This window comes from Lissotriton helveticus, chromosome 10, assembly GCF_964261635.1.
Source record: "Lissotriton helveticus chromosome 10, aLisHel1.1, whole genome shotgun sequence".
Lineage (NCBI taxonomy): Eukaryota > Metazoa > Chordata > Amphibia > Caudata > Salamandridae > Lissotriton > Lissotriton helveticus.
The window spans coordinates 655,829,216-655,855,984 of NC_136071.1; the positions used below are offsets into that span (position 1 = coordinate 655,829,216).

The window sequence follows — 26,769 nt, forward strand, 5'->3', positions numbered from 1 at the left end:
GAGCCATGGCGCTTCTTCGACTTCTTGGAATGCTTCATATTACCTGACCCCAAGTGCGAAGATTTTGATCCCGATGAACGGTGGTGACAGCTCTGTGACCAGTCCCTCGACATCCCACAGGACCGGGACCTGGAGCGGCGCGGAGGCGACTGTCTTACTTCATTCAACTTTCGGGACCGCTCCCGCAAAGTCTTCTGCGCCATGGCCCGCAGTCGGAGCATGACTTGGGGCCATGGTCGCGCTCCAGGCAGTAAAGAGACACGCGGTGCGGGTCCATCACAGACATCATGCGATGACCGTCCCAGCAGGTCTTGAAGCCGTGAATCCCTACTGCACCATAAGTCAATCGATTAGAAAAATAGAGATAAAAAGCCTCAAAAAGTGACTGGGTGTACCGCTCTCTCCGGATCTGCGCTTGCTGGCGCAGAAAAAGAATGAACTGACGTCAGCGCACGAGGGCGGCGTCTAAGTAACTGCCGTGACATTATCTTGGTGACCACGATGCCAACGACGGACAAGGAGCCGCATGACGCCACCTTCCAACGTGCAGGGGTACTGCTGACGAAAACTTTCCAGATCCAGTCGGACGCCTGGGGGTAATTCTAAGGTAAGGAATCTATCACAAATGTGTTTCTTTCAGATCTGTGTGTTAATGGCAATGCATCGTCTTAAAATTCCATTGTGTGCTAGGTTCAACTGTCACAGTTGGAAAAACATGGAGTTTCATCTTCTGGAAATGACAGAATCTAATATTATGCCAGTCCACAAGACCAAGTACTTACACAGATTTTAGAATAAAAAGCTTGTGAAACGGGTCCATACAGAAACTATTCATGCAGTTTAACTCAACAATGCACAATTTCTTACTATGCATAGCACTATTTTATTAAAAGCAAGCACACAGCCATATTTCCTCTTACCTCCTTTTCCATTTCTGAATATTCTTTGACTCTTTCAACTGCAACAATATTAGTTTCCAACTCAGAAGACATGCGTACCAACCAGTTAAGATAAGCTGTCACCTGCATAAAACAAAGGAAAAACATTGTCATACAATTCATAACTCAAACGTCAATGAGTAAATGTAAATTAATCAGTAGAACAGGGAACCTCCTAGCTGACGAATCTGGAAATGAAAGTAGAGAGGCAGTTATGTATTGGTCCGCAACAAGTAACACGGTGACCCGGGAGCTGTGGATACAGCGCGCACATCGCGTCTTACTACGCACGAGGGATACTTGAGAGTTGGAGAGATTACTACCCTCTCGCCTCTTTCCCCCGAATCTACAATTTGAACACTGATGGTAGATGAAGTTATCCGCTCCCCAACTACCACACTGAAGAAGCTCCTGGGATTCCTGCTAGGTTTTACACACGACAGTGTTCGTTTCCACTTTTTATCTTGAACTGGTCAAGGGCCCCACCGGGTCGGAAGTATCACCGGCAGAGCGACCTTCAACAATGTCGCAGTTAATCAAGAGCCCTGAAGATTCGCACAAGCGATGAAAAACGTGTCGGCTGGCTGCTGTATTGTATATGGAAATTAAAAGAAGTGAAGAAATTGTTTTCGGTTCTGGACACAATTTTCTTTCTGCTGCCTGATTTGTATTTCGTATTGCACTTCAATACTCCCCATTTTTTCCATTGATGACATTTGTGTGTGCATAGGGTTTGTCCTTTTTAGAATTGTTGTGTTTCACCAGCCTACTGGTTTAACCTTATGAGTGGTTAATAGGTTTTTTCACTTACCCAGTTGCACCACCATATTCTCATTTTGTGCCTTTATTCAGGCAGTGCGCCCAAGCGTTACTGACACTAAAAACCTTCCTGCTTGTAATGTATTGTAGCTGCAATCAACCCTGAAAGCACCCAAGTGTTTTTGTTGGAATGATAGCCTGACATTCCACAGGTAGCATTTGGTTTGTAGTTTGGCCACGTAACAAATGTTTTGGCATTGTGTGTGATTGCCAGAGAGGTGCTTTATCACACCATTTGGAGCTGTGGTAACATGTAGTGGAATGAAGCAGAGAAAGATATTCTGTTCAAACTCACAAAGCACTGTTGTGAATATTTGAGAGGGCATGTGTTGATAGCGTGGCTTAAATAGGAAGGGTTTGGTGTTAAGCATAATTTAATTTTTGACATGAAATGCACCGATACCGTAGACATCCACCTTCCCACGAAGTCTGACAACCTCGCCACCTTCTTCCACAGCAAGATCATAGCTATCTAGAAAAGCTTCGCAATCCAGGACCCCAACCATCTCAACCGCAACCACTGCACTCGAATGCTCCATATTCCAGCCAATCCTGCTCAACTGGACCAACCTAACCACAGACAACATCCTAAGGATCATTAAAGCTATCCACTCTGGAGCCCCCTCGGACCCTAAACCCCCACAACATTTTTCAACCGAGCCGGCGCCACCATTGCCCCCGAAATCTGCCACACCTACAACTGCTCCATTGAATCATCCACGCTTCCTGAAGTCTGTAAACTCGCAGAGGTCAAGCCCCTGCTGAAGAAACCCTATGCCGACCCGACAGACCTTAAGAACTTCAGACCCATCTCTCGGCTCCCCTTTCAAGCCAAAGTCATTGAGAAGGCCATCAACGTCCATCCCACGGAATTCATCGAAACTAACCACACCCAGGAGTCGTTCCAAGGAAAGGGGGGCATCCCGGGATGAGGATTTCTCTCTTGGCCTAGTTGAGCTTCAGGCAGCTGTCCTCCATCCATTTGGCGAGGTCTTTCATTCCGTTGTGGAATTTGTTCCTTGCGACAGTGGGTTCTTTGGTGAGGGAAATAATCAGCTGGGTGTCGTTGGCATAGCAGAAGATGTTGAGCCTGTGGTTCCAGACTATGGCTGCGAGGAGGGCCATGTAGACATTAAAGAGGGTGGGGCTGAAGGAGGAGCCCAGAGTTACTCCGCAGCTCATCTCTGTTCGTTTCAAGAGGTACGTGGAAGTTTATCCCTTTGTGTTCTGCCGGTGAGGAAGGAGCGGATCCAGCTGAGAGACTTATCTTGGATACCAGCGCCGTTGAGTCTGGTATCTAGGGGGAATTGGGACACTGTCGTAGGCCCCCAATTAGTCCAGTAGGACGAGGGCTTCTGTTTCTCCTTGGTCGAGGAGGGAGCGGATGTCGATGATGGTGAGGAGGGTGGTCTTGGTGCTGGGATTGCTTCTGAATCTGGATTGGGAAATGTCCAGGAGGTGGTTGGGTTCGATAAAGTCGGGGAACTGGGCTTGGATGGCTTTTTCGATGACTTTGGCTGGGAATGGGAACAGGGAGATGGGCCTGAAGTTCTTGAGGTCCATCGGGCCAGGAGAGAGTTTCTTCAGGAAGGGGTTGATCCCTGTGTGTTTCCAGTCAGGGAAGCTGCCTGTCTAGAGGTAGCAGTTGATGGCTCGGCATAGCTCGGGTGGGATGGTGGAGGCAGCTCTGTAGAAGAGGCAGTGCGGGCAGGGGTCCGAAGGTGCTCTGGAGTGGATGCTTTTTATGGTCTTTATGGTGTCGTCTGTGGTGAGTGGGGACCAGCTGTGCAGAGTTGGTCGGGTTGGGGGGTCTGAAACAGATGCAGAGTTCCCCAGGGCTCCTCTCCGAGACCCACCCTCTTCAACATCTACATAGCCCCACTCGTAGCCATCGTCAGAGACAATTGTCTCAAAATAGTCTACTATGCCAACGACACCCATCTAATTCTCACCCTCACTGATGAACCAACAGCCGCTAAAAGCAACTTCCATGACAGGATGAAGGTAGTAGTCGCCTGGAGGAAGATCCTTCTCCTACCTCGCTATGAAAACCTGGAACTCCCTGCCTTCCAGGCAATCACCATCACTGCCTCAATTCAGGAAGGACCTGAAGACCTGGCTCTTCAACTGAACTGCAGCCCCCGCCCTCCAAGCGACGTGAGACCCTCACAGGTGATTAGCAGCACTATACAAGAACCCTGATTGAATGATTAATTGACTGCTGCCAAGTAACCCTCTCCTGGCGAGCTATGGAAAATAATAGTCCAATAGAGCTACACCTAAGGTCTGTATGTTCTGCTTTGTGCAATACTAAGCCCTGGCCACTGGGACAATGGGATCCCAAGAGGGAAGTGCTCCCAGAAGTCATCATGATAACGAAGATATTTTGGAATAGTTAATGGGTATTGTTTCACATGTAACTATAAAACCATCATAATGTTACTTGTAAATTCATTTGAGGATTTCATTGTTTTATATTAGTTTCTGTTAAAACTAAACCAGGTTATACAGATGCCAGACATGGCACAGTAGCAAAGGGGGCAGAGACACATCAATGAGAAGTGCATCATAAAGTAGAGGATATACCAAAGAAACACCAAAGTAAAGTAACAGGCTCAGTAACTAGAAAGTTTAATTCTGAGCAATAAAAAGCAATGCAGCTAGTGAAGAGAAAAGGGAAGACAAAAATGTCGAACATGTATGGCAAGAAAGACTCTACAAAGTGTCATGCAAACACTGACATCAATGGGGGTCAATATAGGAAGTGTCAGCGCAAATAAATAAATGTGCATAGTCCAATGTCTTCCAAGAGTTTATTTTCCATCATTAACCTTTGTAATTGAATTTACCAAGAGTTGAATCAAAAGTATGTGCTTATTCTTGCCATGCTGTGCCAAAACAGGTTTAGTCAACCCGGGTCAGTTTGCTCTATCACATCCTAAGAGCCAATAGCACCCTCATATCATTACCCACTTTGGTAACAATGTATCCGTTAGAGACATATGTTCATTGTAGATTCCTTACCTTAGAATTTCCTCCAGGTGTCGGTCTGGATGTAGAGACATTTCTTTAGCTGTATCCCTGGGTGTAGATAGATAGCATCAGTCAACTCCGTGTCCATTGTTGGCGTAGTGGTCACCGGGATAACGTTGTGGTGCTTACATAGACGCCGCCCCTGCACGCTGATGTCAGTTCTGACACGACTTTCCACACAAGAAGCGCAGAGCCATGCAAGATACAGACCACTGGAACGCCACAACTAGGGTGCTGTGTGGGAGTCCCCATCCCCAGAAATCAATTTGAAGAGCGGGGAGGATGGGTGGGGCGGTAAGAAATCTACAACTAACATGTGTCTCTTACAGATGCATCGTTACCAAAGATAAGCAACTTGTTCATCTGAAAGAGACTGTTGTAGACTCCTTACCTTAGAATAGATACCCCTCCCGAAGCAGGGTTTGTGAACAAAGTTCAGATGAGAAAATCCTGGAGGATCGAACAGGCAAAATAGAAGTCCCTCCGGAATTGGTTGTCCAGTAAGTAATGTCTGGTGAATCTGTGCAGAGATGCCCCCGTTGCAGCCTGGCAGATATCAAGGAGTGGGACTCCACGAGCCAATGCAGTGGTTGCTGCCGTAGCCCTAGTGTAATGAGCACGAAACCCCGTCTGGAGGATCCTTCTTTCCATATCAAATCTTTTTGCAAAGGACAACTCTAGGAGGCTGGCTTACTATTTTGTACTCACTTGTTTAAGTGTGGCACCCTGCACTAATCCAGACAACCTTTATGGTGATTTTAATGGTCTTAGACAACGTTAGAAAGCTCTGCAAGTGGTAGCTGTGGTGAGCAGCCTTCAGGCTTGGTCCAAAAGGAGTGTAAAGCAGCTTGTTTTACCAGATCTCAAACTTATTGGTGTAGGTTAAGTGAAAAAGAACCACACAGAGTATACATAAAAATATGTATTTACTATCACACTCACTAACACACAACAATATCTCCTACCTGGAGATCTGATACAATGCACACAATGTACGAGTTACTTACCTTCGGTAACGATTTATCTGGTAGAGACGACTCTAGCCGCAGATTCTATAACGTAGAATTACCCACAGGCGTGAGACTGGATCCGGAAAACTTTTCTATCACAGCATCCCTACGAGCCCCGGGGATGGCACCACGTGACTCCGCCCTGACGTCATCTGCGTTCGTGACATCAGTGAGTCCCACCCCGGTGCGCCTAAGTCCGTTTTCTTCAGAGAACTTTTCCGCGCCACAACCCGGAGCCATCACAAACAAAACTGAGAATACTGGACCGTGTGCGAAAACCCAACTAAACAGAAGGGAAAGAAACAAATGGTGAGGAACAGCACCATCCAGAATAGTGCCAGGTACTAAGGCACCAAGTCATGAAATGAAACAGAGCGCAGCTACCATATGCAAGCCTGCAGACAAATACAACAGCCTCCCCGGGGGCAAGAAGCATGGGAACAAAAGAGCAACAGACGAAGAGTTCTGCAACCACCGCCTAGAACAAAGAAGGGTTCCAAGGCCAGAACGGAAGAGCAACGTCAATTCACCCCTAGACAACACCAGCAGGGAGGATCTCCTAACAAGAACTGAGGGTCGAGACCCAGTCAAGGGACATTACCCAAGGACTGCGAGAGTCAGAAGTGCTAGCAACACAAGGAGGCAGAGCACGAGCCAACCCTGAATTGGAGACCAAGGTGCACAAGTACCCAGGAATTCATCACCCAACCACCAGAAAGGAAGGAATGTAGCAACAGCAAGGCCAGCATCCCCCTAGGAGGGGAGTAAGACAGGGCACTCGCAGAGGACAGCCGTCCTGAGGCAGGTGAGTGGAGAAGACCAAGGAAGGGTCCTCGCAGAACGGGGAGAAAGGGCGGGTCGTGAAGGAATCTGCGGCGAGAATAGTCTCTACCGGATAAATTGTTACCAAAGGTAAGTAACTCGTACATCTGATAGAGACTACTAGCCGCAAATTCCTTAACATAGAATAGATACCCTAGCCATACCCGAGGGGAGGAGGGTCTGCGAGAGGACACCCTCAGCCTGGAAGAATACAGGGCCCCACAGGGAACCGCCGTCGAATCCAATGGAGGACTTCCGGAAGATGCCACTGGCGAAGAAGGTGAAAGTGTCCAGTGAAACTTAAGGGTGGATTCAAGTTGAGAAGTGCCTGCAAGCAGAGGGGACAGAGTATATGCCACTCAGGAGTGACCACGAGGCACAGAAGACGAATGCCCACAGATGTCGGGCGATGCAGGAGAATTGACAATGACCTTGAAGCTGCAGCTTTGTGGACCAGGCGATGTTGTGGAAGACCAGGAGCTGGTCACAAGCTGTCTCACGCCAGATGACAAGAGCTGAATGGTCGGTGTCTATCGGGAGTACCAACAAGCCTTGGCAACCGCAAACAACGTGCCAAGCCAAAAAGGTGCAGAGTTAGGACCAGCCAGATCCACGAGACTCACCACAAGCAGGGGAGACAGAGTAGACCCTAAGCAATCAGGGAAGCCTACTGGAGTCATAGAAGACCTCGAGAGGACCCACAGGTCAGAGGCTCAGGAGTCGCAAGAGGACCTTGAGCAGCTCACCAAAGATATAGGCCCATGGTGCAAGGGATGAGGTCAGGATTAAGATCTTGGCTGAAAGCTTCTTGGGCCCCGAAATTCAGAGAAAGAGAGCCAACAAACCTTGGCAATGGCAAGTTGACGCCGTACACAGGGGTTTGGTTCCGGCGAGGGATACTGGCCTCAAGCTTGAGAGGACAGTGCAGGCCTCGAGGGACTAGCAGAATCACCACCTGTGTTGCTGAGCCTTTCAGAGTCCGTGGGAGCCCAGGAGCAGCAGACCGGTTAGCTTTGTTGCGGGCCTAAAGTTGCAGGGAAGTGACTCTTTTACTTCAAAGGAGATTCCTTCAGGTGTCTTGGATGTCCACAGGCCTTGGAAGGTTCCTGCAGGGAGCACGGGCACAAACGTTGCATCGGACAAGCAGATAAGGCACAGCAGAAGCCTTCCCAGTTGCAGTCTCGGTGCCCAGACCAAAGTCCAGAGTGCCCAGACAGTCAAAGATGAAGTGGTGTGTTGATCTGATTGTTGTCCCACGACGAATCTCAGGACCCACCCACAGGTAAATCCTTAAGTGCCCTAAGGGAAGGGTTGGGACAATTCAGGTGTCCCTCCCAGAGGAGGGGCTGAACATTGGGGAGGATACTCCCATGTCTTTTGTCCAGTTTCGCCAAAGAGCAGGAGCCAACAACTCCCTGAACTGGTTTGAACAAGAAGATGCAAGGAGGACACCAAGTGTGCCCTTTCAGCAGTCTCAGTGGCTCTGGCAAGCACCCCACCCTGCCCCAATACACTAAACCATATCTGGGAGGTGGTCACACCTCCCTGTGACAGGATATCTATTGTTCTGCCTTCCCCCGCTTGAGCTTCCCTAGCTTGCTGTCATGGAGACTGGTTTAAGGAGCACTGAGGGCCTTGCGGAGGAGTTTTAGAGTGCATGGAATCCTACACCCACACTGTTTAGGGCGTAGGGGTAGGATTCCAACATGTTTGATACCAAACAAGACTGGGTTGATTACAGCCAGTTTAGAGACGGTCATCATGTAATGACGAAGAAATGGAACCGCTGCACTCCAAATTAAACTGAGTAGATCTGCTAGGTAAACAATTACTCGTTGTAAGGGTGCTCAAGGTGATCGCCTCCTGTCCAGTGAGGCGCAAATCAAATAAACTGCAGTGAACCTTACAGGTGTAAGGGTGTTGACTTGAGCACGCCTATAGGCAAAATCAATTGCTGCGGGATAACGCAAATAAGTTATCAAAATTAGTCTACAATCACAGGTATCGAAATGTATTTGATTCATAATTTCGTAGGAAACGCCTCATAATGACGCAAGGCTACTCTGCATATTGTAATAACTGATGCACTTACAATACGGGAGAATTGACTCCAAAGGTTGTAGGGGTGTCCCGCTCATGCAGGGGAACCGTCACACTTTGAATCAAGCACCCTGCCTTCAGGACTGAAAGGCCTGCCTTAGAGGTTAGAAATAGGTTTTAAGTGCAGTGACCTCAGATATAAGAAAACTTACATCTTTCGTAAATGGTGCTAGCACCAGCTTACTCAAGCTGCAATGGCAGGCCTGTAGACACAGTGTGAGTGGTCTCTCATGGGTGGCATAATACATGCTTCAGCCCACGGGAGACCCCTGGTGTACCTATACCCTGAGTACAATATACTTGGGACTTATAATAGTACACAAATAGCCAATCTTTGGTGTACCCAAGTACTTCGCATAGTCAATTTAGGAGAGAAAGCACAGACTGGGGTACTGGTTAGCAGGATAGCAGTCAGACTAGTCAGAAACAGCGTAAAACTAGGCGAAAAGTGGGGGTAACCATGATAGCAGATCCAATAAAGAGTTGATCATCCACCCGGACATCTCTGGTGCAGTCAAGGAAGAATGACAGCGCACGTCTAGGGTCTAGACAGTAGAGTCTCTCCTCCTCCTTGGAAAGGGGGGGGAGAAGAGATGTGGAAAAAAGGGGGGGGGGAAGAGATGTGGAAAAAAGGTGGGCAAAGTGATAGACTGTCCTACCTAAAATGGTGTAACCACTTTAGGAATGAACAAAGAACAAAGGCCTCAGGCTAAGCACCACTATGTCCAGATACACAGGGAAGAAAGGGGGCTTGGAAGACAGCTTGACGCTCACTCACCCTGCGGGCAGTGTTGAGAGTGAGGAGTCAGAGGACAGTTATGAAGAGACTCAAAGGGAGCACACACAAGGTATTTGAGAACAAGAGTCAAGTCCAACTGGGGCATTATGAAAGGAGATGGAGGAAACTAATTAGTAATGCTCTATTAACAATAGGAGACTTGAACAAGAGCGGCTGATCTGGCAGCCGAAGAAAAGCAGAGAAAGGTGCAAGATAACCTTTGAGAGTGCCCAGAGCAGAGCCCTGCTGGGCCAAAGAAATTATATACAAAAAGGACCTCTGAAGGAGGGGCAGAAAGGTAATCCACAGCCTTTGTTGAGCACCATGCCACAAACTTGTTCCATCTTCAGGCATATACCAATTTATTGGAGGGATGCCAGGCTGCCAAGATAACTTTACAGACTTTGGGAGGAAGGTCGATGCGGTCCACTGTCCCAGCTCATACTCCACAGCAGGCAGTTGAGACTGCACAGGTTTGGGTGGAGAACCATCCCCTGCCGCTGCAACAGAAGATCCTCCCGAAGGGGCAGTCTGATCAGGGGATTGATGGCCATGCTCAGAAGCTCGGAGTATAACTTGAGCCCGATAGCGCTTACTCTTCTTCAGCACTCGGGGCAGAAGTGGTGAAGGCAGAAAGGCGTACAGGAGGCCGCAGTTTCACTCGTGACAAAAACCGGTGCCGAGCGAGTGCCGCCTTGGAAACTCATACACACAATACTGCTGACATTGCGTATTCTCCTCAGAGGCAAACAGAGCTAACCAAGGCTCTTCCTACCGCTGAAAGAGACCTTCTACCACCTCAGAGTGAAGACGTCATTACTGATCGACCAAGCATTGACTGCTGAGTTCATACGCCTTGGCATTCAGAGATCACACCAGGTGTTGAACCACCAGGGTCATGCCCTGATGTTCCAGCCAAGTCCAGAGGTGAAGAGCCTCCTGAAAAGGGTCCACAACCCCACCCTGTTTGTTGCAGTAACACATGGCGGTGGTGTTGCCTGTGAACACCTGCACCACTTTCCCTTTGACAGAGGAAAGGAATGCCTTCAGTGCCAGTCAGAGCACACAGAGCTCCAGGAGGTTGATATGGAGCCCAGACTCTGCCGGAGACCAGACACATCTGATCTCCGCCTCTCCCAAATGGCAGTCCCATCCTAGGAGTGACTCTTCGGTCACCACAGTTAGATCTGGTTGGGGCAGTAAGAGGGACCGTCCTCGGAACCAAGCTTGGTTCGTTAGCCACCACTGCAATTGTTGTGCAGTTTCCTCTGAGATCTGAGTGTAGTTGGAAAGACTCCCCAGATGCTGCGCCCACTGGAACTTCAGGTCCCATTGCAGAGCCCGCATATGCCAGCTGGCATGATCCACTAGCAGGATGTAAGGCCATGAGGCTGAGCAGCCTCATGGTCATTCTCACCTAAAGAACGAGTTACTAACCTTCGGTAATGATGTATCTGGTAGAGATGAGCCGCAGATTCCTTAACTTAGAATATCCCCAGGCGTCAGACTGGATCCGCAGCAGCACCTCTGTGCGCCGGGTGCGGTGCCGCACGGCTCCGCCCTGACGTCGTCCACGGACGTTATGTCAGCGGAACCATATATGCCCCTTCCGGCGCGTTGACGTCCGTTTTCGTCGGAGAAACGTTTCCGTGCCACAACGCGGAGCCACCACCAAAAAACTGTTCGAATATGGGAACAGTGATTAAAGGACATGGAATGGTGAAAAACAGCACCATAAAGTGACCGGCACTGTTTATTGCAAACTAGTAAAGGAAAAGAGCAGAGCACCGCTCTGAGAAGCAACCCCGCAAAAATGAAGGCCAACCACCATTGGAGGTAATAAAGATGTAAACATCATGGCAGACGACAAAGTCTGCGACCTTAACGTATAACTGTGAAGGACAACAAGTCCAGAACACAGGAGCCAGGACAGTTGACCTGAAGACGTCACCAGAAAGAGACGTTGTATCCTCAAGAAGAGAGCTATAAAATGTGGCAGAGCCAATAGACTTAAAACCAATGGAGCAGAGGGGTGGTAAGAGACCCAAAGGCAATAGAAAAGGGGAGAGCGGGGGTGGGAAAAACCCGAATAGAACCCACACTGTACAACCCAGACATGACGCATGAGCATACCACCCAGTTGCGAGCCTGGGCGGAGCAGAGCTATGAAAACAGAATGTAGTATCAGCATCCTGCATTGGAGTGAAGTGAAAGCGTCACCCTGCAGAAGAATCCAGCCACCCGGAGGGAGGCGAGCCTAGAAAGCCCAACCTGAAAAGGTCCTCGCAGAACGGGGAGGACGGGCGGGCGTTAAGGAATCTGCGGCTAGACTATGTCTCTACCAGATACATTAATGCATTGTTATTGAAGGTAAGTAACTCATTCATCTGATAGAGACATCTAGCCGCAGACTCCTTAACTTAGAATAGATACCAAAGACATACCCATTGAAGAGGCGGGTCTGCGACCGAACACCAATAGGTTGCCAAGGCAACATAGCCATCAACAAAGTGACGACCCACGGTGGGGACCGCAACCAGCGCAGCCACACCATACCATGAAGCTCAGAAGAGGGAAAAAAATTGGAAGGCAAAGGTTCTACAAACCATCAAAGAACAGCATAAAACCCCCCGTATGTATACCGTGTGAGAGAAAGAAACATACGCTAGATAGGTCTGTGTGAAAGGGAAATTTCATGACTTCGCAAGAAGTGGAACTGAACCCAGGGACCGATGAATCCGCAGGATCCGATGTGCTGACCGTAAATAAAACCCAGAGGGAAGACAACTAGTATGACAGAGTCAACACATACTGGTCCAGTATGGACAACAGTGGAAAAAACACAGTTGAATCCTGTACCAGCCAAATACGTAGAACAGTATTGGCAGGATGCTGACCCTTGAACATAAAGTGCCAGTAGTAGAAACAGAAGACACACTGTTGGAGAGTAACTCTGTCATGAGGCATGTAAAAGGGCTAGCGGTAACCATCAGAAGCACCCAAAACAGGACTACAGTAAGAATGATAGTCAAGTGGAAGACTGGACGAAACCGAAGCATATCGTGCAGACGGGAGAACCACACAAAGTAGAACAACCACCCTCCTGTAGGGTTGTGCGAGTAGCCCAGATGCGAGAGACGCAATCGCAAGAAGGCAACGGGCCAAAAGAGGCACTAAGCAAGCGGGACATCCATATAAGAGCACTTAGGCAAGCAGACCGGGTCTATGACCACGGACACCGATTGAAATAACGTTGACAGCCCGATTTTGCTGTGTAACAGCACAGCAGATATAGAGGCAAAGAAATATGCCTGGAAATGAAGCGTAACAGAGGACGCGAAAAGTACCAACAGTTATGATAAAGCAGAAGTTCACAGAACAATGTCCAGACTAGTAAGCCACATGATCCCTTCAACGGGGAGGCGCAATGGTCCCCCCTCCAAGATAGAATAGGAAACGGCGCTAGAGGAGACAGAGCTAGACAAGATAGTCGGAAACAGTCAGGACCAATCGAATGGTCCAAGGACTCAAGAAGCGAGTATCCTAAAGAGAACACTCTCCTTGAGAGTGGTACAGCAGGAATCCAAGCGAAAGTGTGTAAAACACCTGAGCGGAAAGCAGCAGGGAAATGTGTAAAAATTCCTGTCAGAAAAGTGCCCCAAACACGAGGGCACAAGACAAGGTACAGTAGAAAGGGACAGGGCGAAACCGCCACCTGGAAAGACCAGCACAGTAAGGGCTTAAGTACGAAAATTTTGTTTACCCAAGCCCTTAAAAGGGGAGGGGAGAACCAGCACCACAGAAGTGGAAGAATCAATGCAAACACCCTATGATAGCAATCATACCAGGGTGCATTCCCCGGTTGCATCAACACTAAGAAGCGTACCACATAATGGTGGTATCTTGGAGCAAAAAGAGGATAGGGCGTCAGTGGCGAGAACTTCGCCGAAACTGAACAAAACAAGGCCCTAAGATAGTGACTGGCAAAAGAAGAGCAGCCATCAAGAGCAAGAGGATCACAGAGACGCTGAACCCCCCCCATGAATACACGCGAGGCAGAAGCCATACTGGTAAGGAACCCACACTGAGGCAGTGAAGGATTTCCAGAGCTAACTGCACCGAAGGTGCAATGGAGCAATGCGAACGCCAGGATCGCAGAACAGTTTAAAAAAGAAGCCCACATCAAGATTGTGGCGAAAAATTCCATAGGAGCATACCAAGGCTAAGGCGGTCAACGAATAGCCTATAAATACACCACATAGGGTTAAGTGTCAACCCCTGCGAGGGGGAGTCCTCTTGGGCAAAGCACACATTCAGAGGATAGAAAGTAAAGACAGAACCAGCCGTCCGGCTGCACATAAAGAATACTGAGATGGTGGAACCAGCGCCTACACTTATCCGGGTAGTTCGCAGAGTACCGGGACATGTACAAAATCAGACCAACAAGGCAACATTGCCTACGCAGAATGAAAGAATACTGATAAGGCAAAAAAATGGCGTGCCACACGAGTCACGGTAGCCCTGACATGAGGCGGGAGACCGCTGATTCTGCGTGGCTATCAAAAAGGTCCACATCATTGAAAGGCAGATCCTTAAGAGCATCCCGCACATTGTCCAGGAAACTACTGTCGCGCAGCCAAGCATGGCGGTGCAAAGCCAACGACCAAGCAAGAGCTCAACCCACCGAGTCAGTGGTGTCAAGAGACGAGCGGAGGGAGAATTACAGCATTCCCCTGCCATCATGCAGAAGGCGGATTAATTTAACTAGCGGGCCTTCTGGAATTTTAGGTAGAAGAGCCTCGACCAAGTCTCAAAGGGAAGAGGATGCGCGTGCGAACACGCAAGGTGTATTCAAGGCGCGAATGCCAGCACTGGCAGAGGCGAAAAGCTGGCGACCACATGCATCTTACCACCTAGACTCACTGGTGGGAGGCAACAGAGGCAGGGCGGAGGAAGACCAAGTCGAAGGCTGCCTGAACAACTAGGCCCGAGCCCTAGGATGAAGGGACAACCAAAACTAATTATTAGAGGCAGGACAATGTCGACGAGCTGTGGCCCGATCAACAGGGTCACCTGAGGAAGGCCTTGACCATGTGCTCAGCATGATGTCAAACAAGGATTCCCCATGGGGCAGCAAAGGCTCCACTTCAACCGGCTCCATATGGAGAAGATCCATCAAAGGATCCGAAGGCAGAGGAACCACAGGGGGCTGAAAACAAAGAATAGCAGTAGCCCTGTGAATAGCCCGAGCGTAGGCAGCACTAGCTTCTGTTGCCATCCGGGGTAGGTGACAATATCCCATCGTCAGGGGAGGGCTTGAGACTAACCCATCTACTAGACAGCAACAGTGGAGGAGCCGGAGGCTGATCCAGAGTCCACGCCACACAAGGTACCTGCACCATGGGCTGCAGATTAGGGGAGTCCAGAAGAGCGTCAGTGTGTGGCATAAGATGAGGCATAGGCGCCGGTGTCGACAGACACCGTGTGGAAGTCGCATGGACATCTGAGAAGTCGGGAATATCAACCTCCTGAAATAGAGGAGACGTGGGGGACGGCGTAGAAAGTGGCGTAGACAGCGCCGGTACGGGCGTCAAGCCGAAGTCGTCTGGAAGTTGACGACCTCCATGGGGGACTCAGGCTGGCCGCCGTCCGACGTCCACCGCATTACAACATGTGGGGAACAGGGAGTTGAGCCCGGCGCCACCTCAGATGTCGACGCAGGGAGCCGCTCAGGGCTATGCAGAGACTGACGGGGTGGGCTAAACAGACGTCTGGGAGGACCCACTGGGTCATGTCCCGTCGTTGTCGAATCAGCTCCGGAATCTGAGTCGAAGCACACAGCCTGAACAGAGGACGAATCCGCCGGCGAAGACCCAACATGAGTGCCTTCCACCTCTATGGGCCCCGAAAGCGCACCAAGGAGAGGGGGTGACCTAGAATAAAGGCGAACCAGACTTGCTTTTGTACAGAGGGCTTCATATTTTGCCCATAACTTACTGAAAATATCAATGATCACCGATTTACAGTTTGACATGATCCCGTGTGGAAGGTCATAGTACACACAGACATAATACCGATAACGTGCAACTTATTATTAAATTTACTATTTTAAATAACGTATTTCAAATCACCAACGTACATGAACTCTTACTGACGTTTATTGGCACATACCGGAAAAATACTGAAAACGCGAATCTTATTATTAATACATTGTTTCGTCTTGGCCGCTTTTAGATTTGAAATGAACTATTATTTATACCATCAGCAGATAAAGACTATGATAAAGCTCTGACGAAGTCCCATGACGGATGAAACGCGTGTGGTGCTTTTAAAAGAACAAAGTGCTTTTCAATAAAAGAATTAAATTGACTATAATCAAGTAACACAACTATCTGTTATTTTCATCTGGGAAGCTATTTATTAAATAGCTTCTTCTATTGTTTAAATATGATGCACTAGGATAAATATATATCTATATGTATATATATATATATATATATATATATATATATATATATATATATATATATATATATATATATTCACTGAAAAAACCATAGGTTATAGACCATATATAGTTAGGAATTAGCATTTACAAAACCTTGAAAATTCACTGAAAAAACCATAGGTTATAGACCATATATAGTTAGGAATTAGCATTTAAAAAACCTTATTTTACTCACACAAAACCATTGAAATTCCATATATAGTTAGTTGCACTAACTATATATCGCGCACCCGCAATCCACTGCTGATCATGTCACATATTACATCATTCATGACATGGTCAGTGACATCACTGATGACATCACTGATGACATCTCAAATGACATCACGGATGACATCACTGATGACAACATCCAGTGACTGTATGTTTCTGTAAAGTTAAAATATGTCTTACATATTGAAGAATGAGTGGATGTATAAGTGTCTGGATGAAGGATTTAGTAGGTGCGTGACTGACTGTATGAGTGAGTGATTAAATGTGTCTCACTGAATGCATGGGTTAGTGACTAAACTGTCTTAATTTGTGCATCATTATGTCTGTTGTTCTGTAAACTGCTGCATGTGTTGATCATTAGCTATACGAGAGGCTACATGTGTTATTAATTGGTTGCCCAAGTATTTCTATGGGAGATTGAGTTTGTGTGGGGGTGGCTGGAAGGTGTGTGACTCTATGCATAGATGTGTGAGCAGTTTATTCACTAGGTGTATGAGTTCAAGAGTGCATGTGGAAACAGCTACATGGGCAGTTGACTGTGTGCATTGATGAGTGAATGGATATCTCAATGCTACATGTCATAGTAAGTACATATGTAAAACACAGTACATGTGAGAGTTGGCATATATAAATAACTGTGCATGAGAGCCACTGAATGAGTGAGTGGTTGTATCGATCATTGTGAACTTGTATCAGGGATTGTATAAGAGAGTAAATATGTGTTAGTATATGTTTCAATAAGTAAGGTGTGTTTAACTGTATAGTTGAAGAAATGGAGGTGAGATTGTTTCTTTGCATGACTGACTGGGTGTGTGAGTAACTCTATGGATGAGTGGCAGTGTGTGAGTGTCTGTATACACTGAGTGTATCTAAGGTTATATTAGAGTCTGAAGAGGTTTATCGTATTAGCACAAGAATGATGTCAAATGAGATGTCATCAGTGATGTCATCAGTGATGTCATTTGAGATGTCATCAGTGATGTCATCAGTGATGTCACTGACCATGTCATGAATGATGTAATATGTGACATGATCAGCAGTGGATTGCGGGTGCGCGATATATAGTTAGTGCAACTAACTATATATGGAATTTCAATGGTTTTGTGTGAGTAAAATAAGGTTTTTTAAATGCTAATTCCTAACTATATATGGTCTATAACCTATGGTTTTTTCAGTGAATTTTCAAGGTTTTGTAAATGCTAATTCCTAACTATATATGGTCTATAACCTATGGTTTTTTCAGTGAATTTCAATGGTTTTTTAATAGCAAATATCATAAGCTGTCGAATGTCAAGTACGTGGTAAGTGAAAACATTTTCGTGTTTATGCACACTGATCTGCTTTGAATGGTGCCCCCCCCTCATTTCTATTAGGAGTACTCTCTCTTTGCAGATAGTGAAAGGTAGTTAACGCAGGCCTTTGCCCCCGTTGTAATCCGTCGTGCCTGCTTCTCTCTCCATTTGATTGATTGTTATCCAAGTATTTACTGTTTTAGAATTAGTTCTCTTTGGTTCATTCTCTATTTACAAACAAACACAGAGTCGCAATACTCTGTTTAGTCTTTGCAGATAACGAAAAATCGTGTAAAAAAAAAAAGAAAAGGAATCGAGCAAAATCAGTAGGCCACTAATGGGATCTCTTTTTGACCTCGCTAAAATAGAAACATTAGGAACAACCCCTCATGACAAATACAAAACTAGTGAGATGAACTGAACTCCACACAATGATGGCTGCAAAACAGCTCGGCTCCGCCACCCACCCCGCCCAAAATAACGATAAAGAACGGCTGCCATGATTGGTTGCGGAATGACCACGACGGAGCTACGAAATGGTGCTGCTCTCATGCTAACCCCAGCTTCAGTCTGAAACATCCAGAAACACTGTAGACTACCAATTCGATCAGTTCCGGTAGCGCCCCAATGTAACCCGGTAGAGAAGAACTAGCCCTCCCCTCTTTGACTGATGGTTCTTGTTGCCTGTCCCTTCTGTTGTCATTTAACAGAACTATTTAGCCTGCTGAAAGGGGTTGTGTTCCGACCGCTGGTTGGTGGAGACATTTTGACTATATTCTGTACCTGCGTTGTCGCGTAATGCGTCATATGACGCGCCGCGTTAGCGCATCCGGAAGTCATCCGGGGCGCGCAGCGCGTAACGTAAGCATAACAAGTCATGTGACTTGTTAATAAAACTTTTCATTGGTTCATTTTACTTTTCTTATTGTAATGATGAAAGGCTTGGTCATATGACCTAAAAATTACGCTTTTCATTACTTCCGAACATTATTTTTTCTTAAATATATGTTATAATGTTCCAGGCTAATGTACTTTCCCGGAAATTTTACAACTGTCCTGCAAGTAAAATATATTCTTTTTTCGAGAAAAAGAGCGTTTCTTCGTCCCATGACGGAGCCTGAGCAAAAGAGGGTCGACCTGCTGTCTTAGTCGCCGATACGCCTGAATATGAGATTCTTATCGATCACTTTATGTTGCAGGAATAGAAAACACAACAGCCCTTGACCATTTATCTTTACTGCGTTCCTTCGTATTATACCTTTTACCCTTCATGTAATTGGTCTGCTTTATTTCACTTGCCTTTTAATGATTCTAAAACAGTCACTATTATTAAAAACTTTACCAATGTATATACTACTACCATGTTTTCTTTTAAAAACCTTTATTGTGAAAATTTCATTATACAAATACGAGCCTATAACCACGTGGGCCTGCCACAGACCAAACTGTAATCGTATATGATGAATAGACATTTACACTGTAGAGGAACGTAACGGGCGGGCCATTAGGTTGCAAGAACTAAGGTGTCTAACAGTTACGGAATCGGTGGACGTACATTTTATAATTAAAATACGACAGGGCCAGTTACAATAAAATTATCTAGATATACATTTGCGGCAAGTACCATGGGTGACGTTAATTCGAACTTTCAACAGTACAGTAATCAATAACACATCAGAACTTAATATCAATAGGGATGTCGAAATAGTCAATCAATTCTCGTCCCCGCCCGCCATGTGCTTCAAAACTGCATACGTATCTCGTGATTTCAAGGTTCTGCAACCAGTACACAACAAGGAGTTACGAGTCCCATTTATTCCGGCGCCATTTTGGGCGAGGACTGGCAGGTCCAGGATATAGTCAAAATGTCTCTACCAACCATCGACTATGATGATGTTCATATGCTGTATTTATTAGAGTAACACTCATCTGTCCACATGAAATTAATTTGCCACAATCTAAACATGTCATTTTAATCTTTCCAAAGTTCTTCTAAATATTTGGGACAGTTTCCCTTGCCTCTGAAGCTCTCAGTGCCACTTCTTTGATGAATGTACTAGCAGGTCAGGGGTTCTCCTCCAAATCTCTCTTTTATGCAGCACTATAATTAATTGGTGCCACCTCTCCATATGACGATGCATGGTATAGTTACCACAACTATATTTTTTTTCGGTTCCTCTGGAGAGTTCATCGTGGCAGATGAAGCGTGTAACGTACCGGGCATTTACCTTTTTTTGCATGTACAGGAAAGGAAAAAAAAAAATCGAGCGTCCGAGTTCTAAGGTGTCCCAGGGCCATTTTAGTGGACCAGGCCCAAATCCAAAGAACAGGCCGCCATTTTGAGAGTCCTCTTGCAGCCGCCTGTCGCTGTAGCATCAAGAGCAGCCGAAACTCAGCTGAATGGCAACTGAAACGGTAAAGGGGCGCCCCACTACAGCAGACGAGCCTCCACCTAGGAAGGCCCATTCACGCCGGTTCCCCCCCCCTTCGGGCACCCCACGCCGTTATTCGGAGCAGTATTGTAGGATGGCCACACCAGTGCGGCAACTTGCTAGACATCACCTCGGTGGTAACCGAATCTCAACGCCTTGTGGTGTCTTCTATTCAAAAAACATTGTTATGCTGCCTTCGACCTATTCGCCGCAAGTGCGCACACAACTCAACTGCATAGCTTGCTAGACACCACCTCGGTGCCATCCGGATCTTGGAATGTCAGCACCTTTTGGTGTCTTCTCTTCAGAAAATATTGTTGCGCTGCCTTTGGCCCCATTCGCACATCAGTCCGCTACTGACGCCATCTCACAGGCTAATGGGGCGCCCCACGCCGACTTTCAGCATTGTAGAATGACCACACCAGTACAGCAACTTGCTAGACATCACCTCGGTGCCATCCGGATCTCGGCGCCCCACTGCAGATGAAGTGCCTCTCAACTATGAAACCACCACGGTGACATCCGGATCTTGGCGCGTTGTGCTGCCTTCGGCCTATTCGCACATCGGTCCGCTACTGACGCCATCTCACAGGCTAATGGGGCGACCCACGCCGAGTTTCAGCATTGTAGGATGACCACACCAGTACAGCAACTTGCTAGACATCACCTCGGTGCCATCCGAATCTTGGCATCTCAACGCCTAGTGGTATCTTCCATACAAAAAATATTGTTACGCTGCCTTTGGCCCCATTCGCACATCAGTCCGCAACTTAGACATCACCTCGGTGCCATCCGGATCTTGGCATCTCAGCGCCTTGTGGTGTCAGTCAGAAAATATTGTTGCGCTGCCTTTGGCCCCATTCGCACATCGGTCCGCTACTGACGCCATCTCACAGGCCAACGGGGCGCCCCACGCCGACTTTCAACATTGTAGGATGGCCATAGAAGTGCGACAACTTACTAGACACCACCTCGGTGCCATCCGGATCTTGGCGCGTTGTGCTGCCTTCGGCCTATTCGCACATCGGTCCGCTACTGACGCCATCTCACAGGCCAACGGGGCGCCCCACGCCGACTTTCAGCATTGTTGGATGGCCACACCAGTGCGGCAACTTACTAGACATCACCTCGGTGCCATCCGGATCTTGGCGCTTTGTGCTGCCTTCGGCCTATTCGCACATCGGTCCGCTACTGACGCAAACTCACAGGCCAACGGGGCGCCCCACGCCGACTTTCAGCATTGTAGGATGGCCACACCAGTGCTGCAACTTGCTGGACACCACCTCGGTGCCATCCGGATCTTGGCGCGTTGTATTGCCTTCGGCCTATTCGCACATCAGTCCGCTACTGACGCCGCCTCACGTGCCAACGTATTTTCTCCGCATTTTATACCCTATGCCGCATAACAGGTCATGTGACTTGTTTATAAAACTTTTCATTGGTTCATTTTACTTTTGGTTTCCTAATGATGGAAGGCTTGATCATATGACCTAAAAACAACACTTTTCATTGGATGAAAACTTTTTTTTTTCCCAAACGATGAAAGCCCCACCTTGTTTCTGGATATTTCAGACTAAACTGGCGTCAGCATGAGAGCACCACCATCTCGTAGCTCCGTCGTGGTCATTCCGCGAGCAATCATGGCAGCCGCTCCCCACCAGAAGCCTGCAGGAGTCGGGGCCCCCAAAACTTTTGATGAATTCTCAAGGCGGAGGGGACGCTTTCGAGAATGGGGTCCAAGACCTAGCAGACAAGCGTCCGATTTCCAAGGTGTCCCACGGCCATTTCAGTGGACCAGGCCCAAAAAGGAAAGAGCCTGCCGCCATTTTGAGAGTCCTGTGACAGCCGCCTATCGCTGCACCGCAAGAGTGGGCGCAACTCAGCTGAATTGCGGCTTTTGACACAGTGGACCAAAAACGAACGGAATGGCAACTGAAACGGTAAAGGGGTGCCCCACTACAACAGATGACACTCCACCTGGAGAGGCCCGTTCACGCCGCCTCCCCCGGGGCGCCCCACGCCGTTATTCGGAGCAGCATTGTAGGATACCAAAACCAGTGCGGCAACTTACTGGACATCACCTTGGTGCCATCGTTCTGCTGCCTTGGAACTATTCGCACAACAGTTTGCTACTGATGACCCACCCCCCGCGACGCCCCACGCCGTTATTTGCTGGGTGGCAACTTACTAGACATCACTTTCGTGTCATCTAGATTTCGGCGCGTTCTGCTGCCTTGGAACTATTCGCACAACAGTTTGCTACTGATGACCCACCCCCCGCGACGCCCCACGCCGGAAATCTGGACGTTGTGCTGCGTTGGGACTATTCGCACAGCCGACCGCTACTTCGTTGTTTTTCCCTAAAAATGTTTATATGTTATTACTATTTTTGTTTTCTTGTATATATTTATAAATTATTAAAGTTTTATAATCTTACTACTTTGTCGGAGTGCTATATATTTTTAATGTGACACATAATTGTAAAAACTTTGATGTACAAAGTCATCCCTGGAATCTTCCGCTTCACGCTCGGTCCCCTCCCCAATCACAATACAGGATGGTTTTCAGATAATAGCAACGCTTCTGCTGTGACGGATCTCATCGAGTGTGGGCCTTGATCTACTATAACTCCTTTGAAGAGGGGTGATTCTTCACAGCTGTGGCCATAAACTACATCTGCAGGGCTAGCTGATAGCCTAGGACCGGCCTGGACAATCGGACACAGAGGAAGAGGAGTGTCAGAGGGTGCGGTAGTGAATAGGGCGAAAGGGAGGTGTCGGGCGGGCACAGGGTGTGATTCTCAGGGAAGAGCAGCGCAGATGGGGGGGAGGTTTATTACCCATGCATAAGACAGAGAGCGGGGGTGACCACTGCCTGGGTGAGATGCTTGCGAGGGTGGGGAGCCATGCTAAGGATCGACAGCGTGCACAGAGTGGGTCTGGTCAAGGCATCTAAAATGGCTGCCGTGCACGACAAAAGTGTGGCATTTGAAAAAAGACAAGATGGCGCAGACAATGTTTTTCAACACTTCCTGATTTCCTTCGAATCGAACGTTAACAGACGTTGGGGCATATTACCAAAGTTAAGCGATATTTATCCCTAACGATGCACTGCAAAGATTTTTTTACCGTCAGAAATTATCGCAGATAAACCTTGCTATTATCAAGGTTTATCGCAAATACGATAAAAAACGACCGCAATGCATTAATATCGCTGAAAACTCAGCGATATTCATGCATTACCGAGCTAATGCTCTTAGCCATGTTATCCACCTCCCATTGGATAACATGGCTAAGAACTGCTCAGGGCAGCTGTTACTTTTTGGAGATATTCGCGCTTATCTCGAATATTTCCAAAAGTTGATAATAGGAGATAGCGATGTTAGCGACTGTTTCCAGTCGCTAACATCTTGGCATGCCCACTTTGCATGTCATTAGTGATAAATATCACTCACATGCAAAGTGGGGCCCAAGATGGTCGCTATCTCCTACTAGCCGTCGCTAACTGGTGTTAGCAACAGCTAGGTAATACAGATATAATTTTATCTCCGCGAAGCGGAGCGCTGTTACAGATATATATCTTGTTTTTGAACGTTAATTTCTCAAAATGCACTGAAGCACATATATTGAGACCTAGCAAAGGCACATCGGGCTACCAGTCCCTAATATTTTACCAAGTTTCGTGCAAATCCATTCAGCCGTTCGATTATTATTATTATTATTTTTTTTTGCCCCGCGGGGCCCTTTTAAAACCTCCACATCAAACCTAGGGGGTCAGCGAGGATCTACTATGCCCCCTTATGGTCATTTGCCCCTTCGCTTTGGCCTCCTCTTGTCTCTCGATCCTACCGAGAGACAAGATGGCGGCCGCTACGTACTGTTTGGAATGTTTACAGACACCGGAGAGCCAATCAGCTTCGCTTCGCAAAGCTCCGTAACGCGAAAAGTACGCGAAGCGGTGCGCTGTTACAGATATATATCTTTTTTTGAACGTTAATTTCTCAAAATCCACTGAAGCACATATATTGAGACCTAGCAAAGGCACATCGGGCTACCAGTCCCTACAATTTTGCCAAGTTTCGTGCAAATCCATTCAGCCGTTCGATTATTATTATTATTATTTTTTTTTGCCCCGCGGGGCCCTTTTAAAACCTCCACATCAAACCTAGGGGGTCAGCGAGGATCTACTATTCCCCCTTATGGTCATTTGCCCCTTCGCTTTGGCCTCCTCTTGTCTCTCGATCCTACCGAGAGACAAGATGGCGGCCGCTACGGACTGTTTGGAATGTTGACAGACGCCGGAGAACCAATCAGCTTCGCTTCACAAAGCTCCGTTGCGCGAAACGTACGCGTCCTGGAGCGCTGCCCGGTCCGCTGTTACAGATATATATCTTTTTTTAAACGTTAATTTCTCAAAATCCACTGTAGCACATATATTGAGACCTACAAAAGGCACATCGGGCTACTAGTCCCTACAATTTTGCCAAGTTTTGTGCAAATCCATTCAGCCGTTCGGGCTAAAAGTGAGGCCAACCGCCCTATGGAAAACTCAATGTTAAAAACACGTTTTGGGACCCCCCTTTTTTCTCGACCCCCCCTGGACGAACCCCCCCCCAATTTTCAGGGGCTGCTCAGAAACAAAATGTGCCATTTTCCTGAAAATTTCAGCCAATTCCGTCCACAAACGCCAAAGTTATTAGACATAGAATTTTCAAAAAACCCATAGAGAAAAAATCCTAACTATATATACCTACTGGCGACCGCCAGTAGGTAATATATATATATATAGATATATATATATATCTATATATATATATATATCTATATATATATATGTGCTTGTTTTTCTCTGGTGCAGGGTCACTTTTTTGGTCTAGTGAAATTAGGCCTTCAACCAGATTGGTGGTGGCTAATTTCAGTTCTATCAAGATCCCCACTCGCCTGATGAGACGTTTCTCACATACAATGCCGGAGTAAATCAAGCAATACTCTCTAGTATGTCTTTTCCAATGCATGTGAACCCTCATCTAGGATAAGTGTTCCTCAGGTTACAGTTGGTAGTGTATTTCAGAAAGTGGTTTTGCCCTGGTTTTCGCTGACCAAACATGCAGATTGGGAATGGCAGTGTGGAGCAGAGGCTATCAAAGCCATACAAGGTCGCGGCTTGAACTGTTGGCTTAGAGGCAGCGATACTGCACTTCTAATAGCTGACTACTGGCCATGTCTGCCATTATGATCTTGCTTAACTCCTGAGGAGTGCCTGTATTGTAGATGTTGAACATATTGCGGCTGAAAAGGTTTTTGGGAGATAGTTGGTCTTCAAAACCGTAGAGCCCATTGGGGCAGGTAAAATGAGGTCTCTAGAGGGCTCCCTTGGTAATAAAAGTTGAGGTCCTGGTGGTTTGCTGAGAATGTTCACCAACCCTAGTAAAATGTGTTGCAAATTAGCAACTTCAACTTTTAAAACATGGATCAAGCCCAGTGCTTCCCCAAGAGTTGGAGGATCGCCAGTCTGAGGACAAACAGTGGAAGCAGGAATAGGAGCATTCTGTGGAGGTAGAGCAGGGGAGAGATTCTCTTGAAAAGGATCATATCTATTAGAACAGGCAACATTAATCAAAACCTGGGTATCGCCCTCTATAGGAAGAGCAGTGTTTGCTTGGGGGGTCCGGAGTGTAAGATTTTTTTACTTACAGTGAGATAGGTCTTCAGATATTGTGTTTTAGGTGACCATAGCATACATCTTAATTATGTCAGGAACTTTCCACCCTTTTGCTAATTCAGCGGGTTATTCTTCATCCGGTGCACTTATTTTGAAGATGCCATTCACCTCTCCAATTAGAGTATCAATCTAATTCTCAACACAGTACAAAACTGCGTGTTTTGAAAGCTTCAGTGGTTTGAGTAGGAGAGGGGCACCCACAAGGGTATTAGATGCCTTTCACTTTCCCATACTGAGATTAAGATGCGTAAAGGGGAACAAAGGCAATTACAGTACCTTTAGTTTCCAAGTGTGTGGTCAGTGACAGTGCTCCAAAATACCAAGGCGGGGGTGGCTCTTCCCGGCCTCTTCCTGGCGCTGACGGGACTGCCTTTGGCACAGGCTTTGTATGCCCAGGCGCATTCTGCTGCCCTTGTCAGCTGGACATGTGTCCAATGGCATGGTGAAATAAGGCCCCACCTCCTGGCAAGGCAAACTGCAGGCTGGGATTTAGAGTCCCTGCATGCGTGTCCCACACTGAGGTCCTGGTCCCAGTATCTAACCACTTTGGTTAGTGGAATCATGTATGCTTATACGAGATTGGCCCAAAGCTCCAAGTTGGAAATAATTAGTACATGAAATATAAGTCTATAACCAATTTAGACATGCAGAAACTAGTAATATTTGCCCCAAAACATTACATGATGCATGGTTTGGACAGAACACAAATGCATAATCAATTCCATAAATTTACAGTATGTTTTCATGTCATCATTACCTGGAGTGCATATGAGACTGAAAGTCCAACTAAGCCAGCGCTGAGGCTGTGCCTAGCAATCACTGCAAACAGAGCAGCAAACAAGACAATGAAGTTTCCAACATACTCCAATCTTATAGCCAACCACCTGTAGAAAGAGAGTATGGTCAATGATAAGCTGGAAAAAAGAGCTTTTAGATTTGGTCAATAAGAACGAAGATTACATTTTATAAAGGGTATTTTATTATACAGCCTTTGCATTTTTTTTATTAACCATTACCAAAAATAAGAAAACAGTTACTGAATCGTACACGAAATACTGCCTTAAACTTTCAATATGCTCCATAGTTTTATTCATCGTTTTGGT

The 26,769-nt window shown here is 47.0% G+C and overlaps 1 protein-coding gene across 2 annotated transcripts in view; it reads right to left on the reverse strand.

The window, feature by feature from the left end:
- LOC144784432 (multidrug resistance-associated protein 1-like) overlaps positions 1–26,769 on the reverse strand; it is a 1,651,426-nt gene that overhangs the window by 346,262 nt on the left and 1,278,395 nt on the right. For both annotated transcript variants that reach the window (XM_078663183.1, XM_078663184.1), the window contains 2 exons: positions 26,424–26,550; positions 921–1,022 (listed from right to left, as the gene is read on the reverse strand). In XM_078663183.1, the coding sequence (XP_078519309.1) occupies positions 921–1,022; positions 26,424–26,550 (229 nt within the window). The remainder of the gene's footprint in view (positions 1–920; positions 1,023–26,423; positions 26,551–26,769) is intronic.